General features: G+C 45.8%; 1 protein-coding gene across 1 annotated transcript in view; it reads left to right on the top strand.

Moving 5' to 3' along the window:
- Positions 1 to 710: 710 nt before the first annotated feature.
- Positions 711 to 12,177, top strand: part of CMTR1 (cap methyltransferase 1) — a 53,595-nt gene continuing 42,128 nt past the window's right edge. Inside the window, exons 1-2 of the mRNA XM_070361357.1 lie at positions 711 to 892; positions 2,855 to 2,992. Coding sequence (XP_070217458.1) covers positions 2,860 to 2,992 — 133 coding nt within the window. The 5' untranslated portion in view covers positions 711 to 892; positions 2,855 to 2,859. The remainder of the gene's footprint in view (positions 893 to 2,854; positions 2,993 to 12,177) is intronic.

The raw sequence follows: 12,177 nt of genomic DNA, 5'->3' as shown, positions 1-12,177 counted from the left end.
CCATAGCTGATCTATTAAAAAAACCTGGCAAGATAGTTATTTTGAGATATAGTCTGTCAGCTTCTCAGTCAATCAGCTCTCAGAATGAAGTTGTATTCCTTGCCTCAAGCCCTGGTCTCCAGTCATTGGCCTGTCCCGGGAGAGCAGAACAAGCTTGGACTCCAGGAACAAGGTGACACCGAGGACGCTCAGCAAACTTCTGGCCCCATTGGTCTGAAGATCAGAAGAGGAGTTGGCAAGGGAAGCCCTATGTGTCCATACGGTAAGAGGCCATAGACAGCTCTCCTTCTTTCTTCCAGATTTTACTTCAGTATATGTAGAGGTTGCACTGTTTCTCTATGTTGGAGATAACAGCAGTGAACAACAAGGTTGGGTGTATGTGCCTTCAAACCATTTTATCTTTTACCTCTCTAAACTTGTTCTTAATCTGTAAAATTAAAACAATTGATTGAGAGAGGAGTTGATGTGATGCCACTTTGCCTTTTCTGTTTTCCACGTTTGTTTCTCGTCCTCTAGTGCCAGAAAACAAGAGACCTGGTTGCTCTCGATTTTATAGTCCTTCCGCGTCGGGTCTTCTGCGCAGGCGCCCTGGACAGGCCCGGGGCAGGGTGGGGCTGAGGCGGCCCCGAAGCCGAGCAGGTCTTCCCCGGGGCCAGGGCCCGCGAGGGGTGGGGGAAGCCGGCTGCCCTGACGTCATCAGGCTGCGCAGCCCGCAGGGCGGGACCCGAGCGCGACTAGGCGGCCCGCGGACCGGGGCGGGCTAGTGGGGAAGCGAAACTGAGGGAGGAGGCGGCGGCTCTGGCAGCGGCTGGGCCAGGCCTGGTGGCGGCGGCATCGGCGGCCTGACCGCCCCCCCTCTCCGCTCCTTGGCAGGTCGCCCTCTTCCCTCAGCGTGAGTGCCGACGCGCGGCCCCGGGTGGGGGGGCGGCGAGCGGGCGGGCACGCGGGGCTCAGCATCCTCACGTCCGCCGCCGCCGCCTCGGCCCCCGCGCTGGCGGTCGTGACCCCTGCCGCCCCTTCTCTCTCCCCTCCTCCCTTATATCCCCCATCTCTTCCCCCGCGCCCTGTCTCCAGTCCACCAGCCGCTGCTGACACACGTCTCTGCGCACATATTCTTCACACACTCACGTTGTCTACAAATGAGAAGGCTGGCCGGGAGGGACGCGAGCTCATCTCTTGCTTCTTGTGGCGGTGCGAAACCCAGGCCTGGGGAGATGGAGAGGGGATCTGAACCCCTTCCCTGGGAGAGCAGCGAGTCGAAGAGTTCCCTGCCAGGGCACATTCTTTTGGATGTGTAGGTCACTTGAGCTGTGGTCGGTTGGCTGCGCGGCCTTCCCCTCTCGGGCCTCAGTTCCTTGCAGTGGCAAAGGAAAAGAGGGTTGGATGAGGTGGTTTGGAAGGTCCAGATCTAGGATGTGTAGGGGCGGAGCACCAGCATCTCCTGCCTTTCGCACACTATTTCCACTCCTTTTCCTGCATCCATCTCACACAGTTCTTGAGTTTCCTGTGCTTCCAGCCTCCCCCAGACGTGCTAGGAATCAGAGGGCCCTTTTTGCTTAGGTTATGGGCCTTGGAGGTGGTGGTGGTTGCGGGGGCGGGGAGGGGGCGGATTTTTAAGACCGTACTTTAAAGTTAAATGTAGCTCAGCCTGGTTTTGTTTTCTGTTTGTTCAGCTTCTCCTGTTCTTCCTTCTTAGGATAGCTCCTGCCTGTGCCTAGTTAAGAGGCTGCCGCCTTAGAAAGGAGGAGATTGTGTGTGGGGTTGGCTGGCTCATCCTTGAGCTAGAGAGAAGTGACACGTGATTCATGTTTGAATCATGAGGGATCAGTGATATCTTTGGATTTCAGCACTGCTGCCCTGACCCATGCTGTTCGCCTGCTCTTGTGTCCCTGCAGCTCCCCTTCCCCAAGCAGTTGCAGGCCAGCTGAGCACCCAAGTGTTTGCTCTTATTTTTGAGTACTTTCTCTTTTCTGAGTCCTCTTATAGCCACTGTGTTTTCACCTACTCTTGTTTTTCAATTTAATCACTCCTTGAGGAATGATTTCAGGAATCTCATTATCACTTCATTCCATCTCATTTCCCCGCCTCATGTTTGCCTCTCATGCTTACCCATGGGCATGGATGATGGTGACACCGTGCCTCGCCTCCTTCCATTCTCTTTTTCTGGAGGCGGGTTCTTGCTCTTCAAATTTCTGCTTTGTGCCTGAGCCCTGTGATACGATGTCTGGCCCTGCTGACTTTCCCACTCTTCCATTTTTTCAGTCAAGTCAACCACTGCTTCCATTCCTTACTCCATTTAAAAGCTTTCCCAATCCCCCCATGTTTTCAAACATCCTGAAGTAAACCAAAAACCAGTTTTTGTATCATACTGTGTAATCTCTTAATTTTCCTGGTGAAATAATGCGATGGAGTAGCCTTTCTGGTGTAGTCTTTTCACCTTGAAAATATTTGTTGATATTCATTAGGTTTCATGATTAATTTCTAGTGTACCTTATCATCACACGTGTCCCTTGTTGCATCAAAACTATAGACTAGCAAGTACCTAAGGCCTTTTTTTCCCTTGTGGCTTGTGGAGTTGATCCATGACTTTTTAGTATTTGACACCAGTGGCCCAGAGACCTCTGGGTCGGTGAGCACCACATTTTCCAGTCAAACTGACAGCTCTTATTGAAAACCAGAGCTTGGCTAGCCTTCCTGGGTATCATTCTGAGGAAGAAGCTGTTCAAGCACTGGCACTGGGAGCTGTTTGGAGTTGCCAGCTTTCATCCCATTAATGGTTTACTCTCTGGAATTCCCTGCTGTGATCCTAGTGTCTCTGACCAGGGCAGCTGACTATCTGGATTTATGGTTGCAGTAACAATGAAGAGGAGAAATGATTCAGAATGCACTGCCCCTCTCAAGAAACAGAAGAAAAGAGTTGCTGAGCTTGCCCTGAGCCTCAGCTCCACATCTGATGATGAGCCTCCTTCCTCTGTCAATCATGCAGCAAAAGGTAAGCCTGCCTCTGGTCAGAGACCACTGACCATCTGGCTGCTTGAATCCCTGATGCCTCAGTTGGGCAGAATACAGCCCACTGCCCCATGAGGAAAATTCGCAAATTCTACCGAGATGTATCGGCTGTAGACTTTCTCTTTTGCCATTCTCCTGTTGGAGGTTGGGAATGTGTTATAACTAAAATGCTGGCCTTTCTACAGGCGTGCCTTGGTTCTGTTGTGGTCCTCCAGTGAGTGGCACTCTTTGCTGCCTTCAGCCAGGTAGACATAGTGGTGAGCCTTGAGTGCCCCTTGCTCTCAGCTGTTAGTGATCCTGGGGCTCTTTCACAGGGCTGGACTCTTTGCTGTGGTGATCTGGCTTAATTTCCCTCAGGTTTTTGCATTCTGTTTTCTCAGTTCCCTTGGCAGTTATGGTCAGAAACACCCGAAGGAATTGGAGCATCCCTGTGTTCGCTGTTTGCATTAAGCTTTAAGGATTTCACTGATCTGGTTGAACCTAGCATTTTACTTTGCTTATTTTCTAGGGTGACAGATGTTCACAGTTTCCACAGGTGCTTTCTGTGGAGCTTTCTGTCTTGGAGCTTGCCTGAAATACCAAACAATTAGAAGTAGCTCTGTTTGCATTTTCCTTGAATTGCCAGCTGTATTAATTTCCTAACAGTACCGTGAAGTACGTAGCTTAAAACAACAGAAATATATTCTCCAGACTTCTGGAAGCTAGAAGTGTAAAACGAAGGTTACGGCAGGGCCATGCTGCCTCCCAAGGCTTTAAGAAAGAATCCTGCCCTGCCTGTCTTCATTTCTGCTAGTTGCTGGCGATTCCTGGTGTTCTTGCAGCAGCGTAACTCCAGTCTTTGCCTCTGTGTGTGTCTGTGTTCAAATTTCCCTTTTCTTAGGAGGGATAGCAGTCATTGGATGAGGGCCCACCCTAATCCAGTATGACCTCATCTTAATTTGATTACATCTGCAGAGACCCTGTTTCCAAATGCCATGTTCCCAGTGCTGGGTGGATATGACGTTTTGGACACCCAATACCCCCAGCAGTCTTGCATTTTGTATCCTGTGCTGGATCAGTGGTAAATTGGAATGAAATTTGGTGACTGATTGGTGACTGAAATAGTGTAAAGCATTCCCTTGAGGGTGATAGAAAAAAATACAGTTTATTCTCAAGAGGCTGGCTAATTGAAGGGCGGTAACTCATCAGGTGTACTGAATTGCTGGTCCAGAAGGGAGGAACTTGACAGACCTTGCAGACAGCTAATGAAGCATTTGGTGTGGCCATGATCCCCGCTAGATAAGAGACTCTTCTTATAACCTTCTGTGTGGGGATAGGTGCGGCTTTAAAGTTGTCACAATGGATTTTAGGGTGGGTGGGAAAGGGTTTATGTCATTGAGGTTGCTAATTTGGGAAGGCAAAAATATATTGGGTGAGTCGGTTCTGGCAAGTGTTGAGGAAGGGAATTTTGCTTATCACCTGGGATTTGAGCAACTTGAAGGTAGAATCTTCAGTCTTGAGCAGGAGAAATGGCCTGCAAGGGAGAAGGGGAGTGTGTGCCTAGGGGAATACTTAGGTGGTGGAGATATCTGGTCCTAAGTGAATCTCAAGGGACATTTGCTCTCAAATGTCTCTTTATCTCCCAGGAGATAAAGGTGTATACTTAAGACTCTTTCAAGGGAACCAGTCTAATTTAAATTTCAAGCTTTTAAAAATGTAACTGTGGAGATTATCCCCCCTCCCTCCCATTCTCCCACAAACTCCCCTTAATTCTGGCAAATGGCTTTAACCTTTTCAGAAGTAGTACCATATGACTCAGTCAGGTTTGACTGTTCCTGTTGTGTGTACAGAATGGAAATCTAGAGGTGGCCAGTACATTGTATATGTCTGGCAATAGGCTGTTTGGTCCCTTTGACTGGCAGAAAAATGAAGCAGAGGCAAACACTGTTAACTTCCCGGGTCAGCTAGTTTTAGGGAGGGGCAGCTCCACAGAGGGAGAAGGCAATGGCACCCACTCCAGTACTCTTGCCTGGAGAATCCGGTGGACGGAGGAGCCTGGTGGGCTGCAGTCCATGCGGTCGCTAAGAGTCAGACACGACTGAGCGACTTCACTTTCACTTTTCACTTTCATGCATTGGAGGAGGAAATGGCAACCCACTCCAGTGTTCTTGCCTGAAGAATCCCAGGGACGGGGGAGCCTGGTGGGCTGCCATCTATGGGGTCGCACAGAGTCGGACACGACTGAAGGGACTTAGCAGCAGCAGCAGCTGCTCCACAGAAGGCTCTGAGGATGAGGGTCTGGTGTCTTCATCAGCAAGACTGCTGTCTGTGCCCCTCCCCCTGAAGCCCCATGCCTGGCATGGAATAAATGGCACAGTAAGTGGGGACGACAGAGGATGAGATGGTTGGATGGCATCACCGACTCAATGGACATGAATTTGAGTAAACTCCGGGAGTTGGTGATGGACAGGGAGGCCTGGCGTGCTGCAGTTCATGGGGTCACAAAGAGTCGGACATGACTGAGCGACTGAACTGAACTAAAATATTTACTGAATAGAACTGATGGAAGGCAACAGGGGTATCTTTTCTAAGAGCCTTAAAATGCTTCACCTCTTTGATTGTGCCACCCCTCCTCCAGTCTGCAGAGGATCATTTCATTAAGTGCCTTGCGTCTCTGTCATCTCCTTCTGTGGTGACTTCTCTCAGGCATCCCCTAGACAGTGTGCTCCGGTAGTTTTCTGTCTCCCCAGAAACTGCATATCTGCTGAGAGCTCTGTGTGACTTTGCTGCTCAGCACACTGCATTAAAGCAGATGTGTTTCCTCTCCAGCCACTGCTACCTGGACACACTGTTGAATAGATGATTGAAAAATGCTCTTTAGGGAGTGCAGATAGAAAAACAAAACATGAGTAGTTGCTGTGTCTGTCTGTCTGGGCCTTGTTTGTGCTTCCTTTGCTAGATCAATGTGGTGACTCATTAATAGGTCTATTTAGTTTAATCAGTTTGTTTATTTTGCATTATTGACAGGGTAGCTGCATTGCCAGTCTGAGACTGACATCTGACCAGACTAAAGAAGAAAAGGGATGTTGTCATGGCCACTGGGTCATCGTGTGTTCTTTTGAGTATTTTAAGAGGAGTTTGAAGGCATTTTCAAGCCTAAATATACTCTTGGAAATTAAGCAAGGAGCGGCAGATGGCAGTCATTTTGTTCTTTTTGGTTGTTTGTCACAGGATAGGTTGGTCTAGACCCCGAGACGATTTCCTTTTCTCCTCAGCTGCACATCCCGTGTGGGCTCCCAGCCCTCCCACAGCGTGTTGCTCTGGAAGTTGCCGGGCTCCTTCAGCCGAAAGTGCCTTCTCTCCACCAGGTTTTAATTCTTCCCTAAATAGGCTCTTTTCCCTGAAACACCATCGTTTTCCTGTCAGCCCAGATTCATGACCTTAATCAAAAACTTCCTTTATCGGTATCTGTTTAAATTGCTCTAACGAGTTACCATTTGTCCGGCATGAAGGAGAAATTGAGTCTCTAAACAGGAATGAGTGTGCTCCGCAGCAGTGGTTGGGCAGGATGTGGTGTTTATTGCATCTTGTAGTTTATTCTGCATCTGTGTGCTGCTCGCCGTGGCCGTTCGTGGTCAGCACTGCCCCGCCTTGTGTGTGGTCACTCTCGTTTTTAATCCTGATGTGTTTGACCTACTGTTCTATTGTGAACAATTCTGTCAGTAGCTGGGCTCTCCGGTAGGTTTTAGAAGGGAAGCTCCTGGGGTGTAAATGGGAATGCCACCCAGCTTTGGCAAGTTCTTAATGAAACTCATGATTTTAATAGACCAACCTTATTACTCCTGTTAATTTATATCCTCATTATAAGATTGTCTGCTCGATATTTGCTAATTCTTATCAGTCTTGGGAGGCTAAACTTCCTCTTTAGCTCTTGCTGCAGCAGAGACAGGTGTCTTCTTTTCATCTGAAAAGAGTGGCCGTGGCAGTCTGTGGCCATCAAGACTGTTCCAGGGCACTTGGCTTCAATGGTGTCAGGCTAAGAACAGGCTTTAAATAGCACATGAAATGGAGAAATAAGGCTTATGTGCTAATCCAGCACACTTCTCCATCTCACAAAGAAAAGCCTAGTCGGATATTTTAGCTCCCGTCAGCCTCATTCTCAGACCCTGGGCGGGACAGCTGTACTCTCGGTGACACCTTGGAAAGAGGAATGGAGTGGAAAGATCTTTGTGCAAGAGTCCAGTCCAGGAGTATTGCACCTGAGCCACCAAGGATTTGCCCAGTGAGCCTCGCACCCACATTTGGTTCTCTCTGTCATTTTGGTCCAAAAATGTTACGAAGACAAAACAAAAGATCTCTCTCTCTCTGGGATCTGATGGTGGCAGCAACCCTACATGCCCAGGAATGGTAATCATATTTTTGATGGGTGCCCACTGATGGATCCTTAAGCAAACCTAACAGCCTGGCAGCTCCCTAGAGCTGGATCAAGGGCACATTGTCCTGTGAGAAGGATACCAAGCTTTCCTAACCTTTGTATAGACAGATGTGTGAGTCTCCAGATAGCTGGTGAAAGAAATAACAACTGATGTAACATGCTAAGTTCTAGGCTAGTCCGGTGGCAGGATCCCTGGGCTTCCCTGAGAAACTTTAGGGCTGTGCCCAGGAGCTGCCCCCTACTGAGCAGTACAGGTTAGAGTCAGGAGCAACTGAGGAGAAAGACGCTGCACCTTGGGAAGCACAGCTCTTCAGCGCGTGGGAGCTCTGTTGAGCGCACATCTCTCCTCTGCATGGGCGATGAGAGGCCCAGGCTTAGTCTTGAGCTACTCAGGTCTTTTCCCTCATATCTGCTGTCCTCTGAAGATTACTCTGGAAACAAATTCTGCACAAGGCTTATTGAATGAGACTTTATTTCTTTATCGTTTTTTTTTCTTTCTTAAACCCTAATTTTGAAACTAATATATTCTTATTTCTCACACAGAAAATGCAGGAAAGGCAAGACAGAAAATAAATATCACCATACCTCTCAGTTTCCATGGTTACTCATTGTTAACGTTCTGGGTCTGTCCTTCTGAGTAGCACTCTGTGATGTGTGCCACATTGGCCCATGTAAGCACATCGGCTCCTTGTTGAGGGAATTGGAGGGTCACCTTAAGAGGATGAAGGCCAATTTGGTGCCTCTCATTCAGGGATTGTCTCAGCCAACATTCCTCCTCAGAAGCCAGAATTTTGGTTTTAAGTTTATTCTGATTTTTTCACACATGCTGACCTGTTTTTCTTTTGCAGAACGTCATATATACTGAAAAACGCATATTTATCTTAGCTGTTGGATTTTTAAGCTCTCTGGGAGTAGGACTGATACTTTTGGATAGTACTCCATTGTATACAACATGGACCGTTTATAAAAACAGGTCCTGAACCAAAGTTGTTGCCTGATGTATTAAACAGTATAAGGTGTCCTTTTTTGGCCTTGGTACAGGGTGCTAAAGAGTAGTCCAAGGGGACACAGTTCTCTGTTAGGATATAGATCTTCCATCTTCATGCTTAAATTGTTTGTTGAACCTTAAAAAAATTTTTAAGACTTCATTTTATTTTTTTTAGAGCGTTTGTTTCACAACAAAATTGAAAGTAGAAAGGGACCTCCTACACCCCTGCCCCTGTGTGTACAGCCTCCTCCATTAGCAACATCTGTCTCTGGAGTGCTGTATTTGTTAAAATTGATGAACCTATGCTGATACAACATTACGGTTCACTCTTGATGTTGCACACTCTGTGTATTTGGACAAATACTAGATTGGTGCAAACGTAATTGCAGTTTTTGTATTGTTGAAATTTGCCATTTGATACTGGAATACATTCTTAATGAATGTGATATTATACGTCATTTTAATGCACATTTCTCGCCTTTTTTTGTTTTTTTTTTCCTGCTAATGTCTTTTTACTTTCTGTTTATCTTTACTTTTTGGACTATGGAAATGATGTTAGATGAAAAGCAAATTTGAGCCATTTTCTTGAGCTTGAAGTCATAAAGCAGTGGCGCCAATTTGCAACATCAACAACTCATTTGGCCTAGAAACTGCTAGTGAACGTACAGTGCAGTGGTAGTTCAAGAAGTTGTGCAAAGGAGACGAGCTTTGAAGATGAGGATCATAGTGGCTGGCCATTGAAAATTGATAATGACATCTGAGAACAGTCATCAACGCTGATCCTCTTACAACTACACAAGTTGTCAAAGAACCTAGCGTCCACCATTCTATGGTCATTTGGTATTTGAAGCAAATTGGAAAGGTACAAAAGCTCGGTGAGTGAGTGCCTCATGAGCTGACAGCAAATCAAAAAAATTGTCATTTTGAAGTGTCATCTTCTCTTATTCTATGCAACAGCAATGAACCATTTCTTGATCAGATTGTGATGTATGATGAAAAATGGATTTTATATGACAGCGATAACCAACTCAGTGGTTGGACTGAGAAGCTCTAAAGCACTTCCCAAAGCCAAACTGCATCCAAAAAAATCTCATAGTCACTGTTAAGTGGTCTGCTGCCCATCTGATCTACTACAGCTTTCTGAATCCCAGTGAAACCATTATATCTGAGAAGTATGCTCAGCAAATCGATGAAATGCACTGAAAACTGCAACGCTTGCAATCAGTGTTGGTCAACAGAAGGGGCCCAGTGCTTCTCCATGACAACACCTGACCATATGTCACACAACCAACGATTCAAAAGTTGAACACATTGGGCTACCAAGTTTTGCCTCATCCACCATACCCCTTCTTCAAGCATCTCAATGACTTTTTGCAGGGAAAATGCTTCCACAACCAGTGGGAGGCAGAAAATGCTTTGCAAGAGTTTGTTGAACCCCAAACATGGATTTTTATGCTACAGGAATAAACCAACTTACTTCTTATTGGCAAAAATGTGTTGATTGTAATGGTTCGTATTTTGATGAATAAAGATGTGTCTGCAGATGGTGACTGCAGCCATGAAATTAAAAGACGCTTACTCCTTGGAAGGAAAGTTATGACCAACCTATATAGCATATTCAAAAGCAGACACATTACTTTGCCAACAAAGGTTCATCTAGTCAAGGCTATGGTTTTTCCTGTGGTCACATATGGATGTGAGAGTTGGACTGTGAAGAAAGCTGAGCGCTGAAGAATTGATGCTTTTGAACTGTGGTGTTGAACTGTGGTGTTGAACTCTTGAGAGTCCCTTGGACTGCAAGGAGATCCATCCAGTCCATTCCGAAGGAGATCAGCCCTGGGATTTCTTTGGAAGGAATGATGCTGAAGCTGAAACTCCAGTACTTTGGCCACCTCATGCAAAGAGTTGACTCATTGGAAAAGACTCTGACGCTGGGAGGGATTGGGGGCAGGAGGAGAAGGGGACGACAGAGGATGAGATGGCTGGATGGCATCACTGACTCGATGGACGTGAGTCTGGGTGAACTCCAGGAGTTGGTGATGGACAGGGAGGCCTGGTGTGCTGCGATTCATGGGGTCACAAAGAGTTGGACACGACTGAGCGACTGAACTGAACTGAGCCTAGTTAATAATGGTTTTAAAATTCACAATCCAATACCATTATCACTTTTGCCCCAACCTAATATGTAATGACATGTATCCTTCCCTGTATTTCTGGGGGCTGGATGTCTTACACCACATGTTTGAGGTATTGTAAGAGGGAATGTCCTAAGGAGTTGTACACTCACTAGATGCTTAGCAGAGATGACAACTGGGTGCCAGTTCTTTAAATTCACTACAGTGAGTACCTAGTTTATTTGTTTTAATGCAAAGCCTCAGTTCAAGTGTTAGAGATAGAAGGTTAATTGTGGCACAGTCTTTGCTCCCTAGGAGTGACTGTGTCCAGTGGGGTGGCATGTGGCAACTGTCTCTCAGGCAGTGTGATGAATGCTGTGCTAATGGTGTGAATACTGGTGCTGTTGGAGCTCTGTGGAAGGGAAAGTCAGGCCTTTGTGCTAGGGAAGACTTTGCTCTTCTCTGAATGTCAACCCTTTGCGAATCCGTGTTCTCACAAGGAGATGGATGGATCAGTGCAGACAGGCTTTAGAATTAGAATGTAATCCTCAAGTTATGAATATCTGTATAAAGCCCATTTTGAGTGTATAGAGAATTTTTTTTAAATGGCTGTCTTTTGTGCCTTTCCTCAAATGCTTCCCACAAGCAGCCAAACTTTGAGTCAACGTCTCTTCTCAAGGACCTCCTTTCTTTCTTAAAAGAATTGTGCTATGTTGCTAAGTTAGGGTTTTTTTTTTTAACATTTATTTAAAATTTTGATAGCTAATATATTCACATGGTTCATAAATCAAGAAATATAAAAAGATAGCCACTATAAACTCTAGTGATATAAAAATAGAAATCAGGCTTCACTTTTTCCACTTGTTCCAAGGAATCGTTTTGGTATTCTTCTCTCTGCCTCAACCGCACATGTATGGCTAATCACTTTTATTGGTCTTGTATATCTTGCCTTCCAAAAGCTCTTTTTGTAATTACAAGAAATAAAAATTTTATTCTATTTTATTCTTATTGTCCTTTTTGAGAACATTAAAGTTAGGATGCCATGCTCATGGATATGGTCTCAGTCTTCTGTTATCCAGTTGACAGTGTTTCTTGGTGGTCTCATCATTTCAATACATGGAGTGGAGGTTCCCAAGTTTTCTTGGTTCTTGACACTCTTAGTGTTGCCTTAACTTTTTTCACTATGCCTTTAAAATAACAAAAGAAATACCTAACAGGTTTGTTAGTATTTAGGTCTAAATAGCAAGCATTTATATCCTAATAACTACCAGATGTTTGCAAGAATAATATTCATAAATTGAAGAAACTAAAAAACTTCATTCTTTTAAAAAATTTTTATTGTGAGCTGCACTGGATCTTCGTTGCTGCTTGCAGGTTTTCTCTAGTTGTGACGTGTAGGAGCTACTCTTCCTTGCAGTGCAAGGGCTTTTCCCTGCAGTGGCTTCTCTCGTTGCAGAGCACAGGCTCTGGGATGAAGGGGCTTAGTTTTCCGGCACCATGTGGAATTTTCCCAGATCAGAAATTGAACCTGTGACCCTGCATTGGCAGAGGGAGTTTTAACTACTATTCCACCAAAGAACAAGCACAGTTGCCTATTAATGAGGTTTGTGTACTCCTGAGCACTGTACAGCTTCTTTAACCTTGGGATCAGG

This window comes from Bos mutus, chromosome 23 (assembly GCF_027580195.1).
Source record: "Bos mutus isolate GX-2022 chromosome 23, NWIPB_WYAK_1.1, whole genome shotgun sequence".
In the NCBI taxonomy this organism is placed as follows: domain Eukaryota; kingdom Metazoa; phylum Chordata; class Mammalia; order Artiodactyla; family Bovidae; genus Bos; species Bos mutus.
The sequence above is the reverse complement of the archived record's forward strand: the minus strand, read 5'-3'. Positions and strand labels throughout refer to the sequence as shown.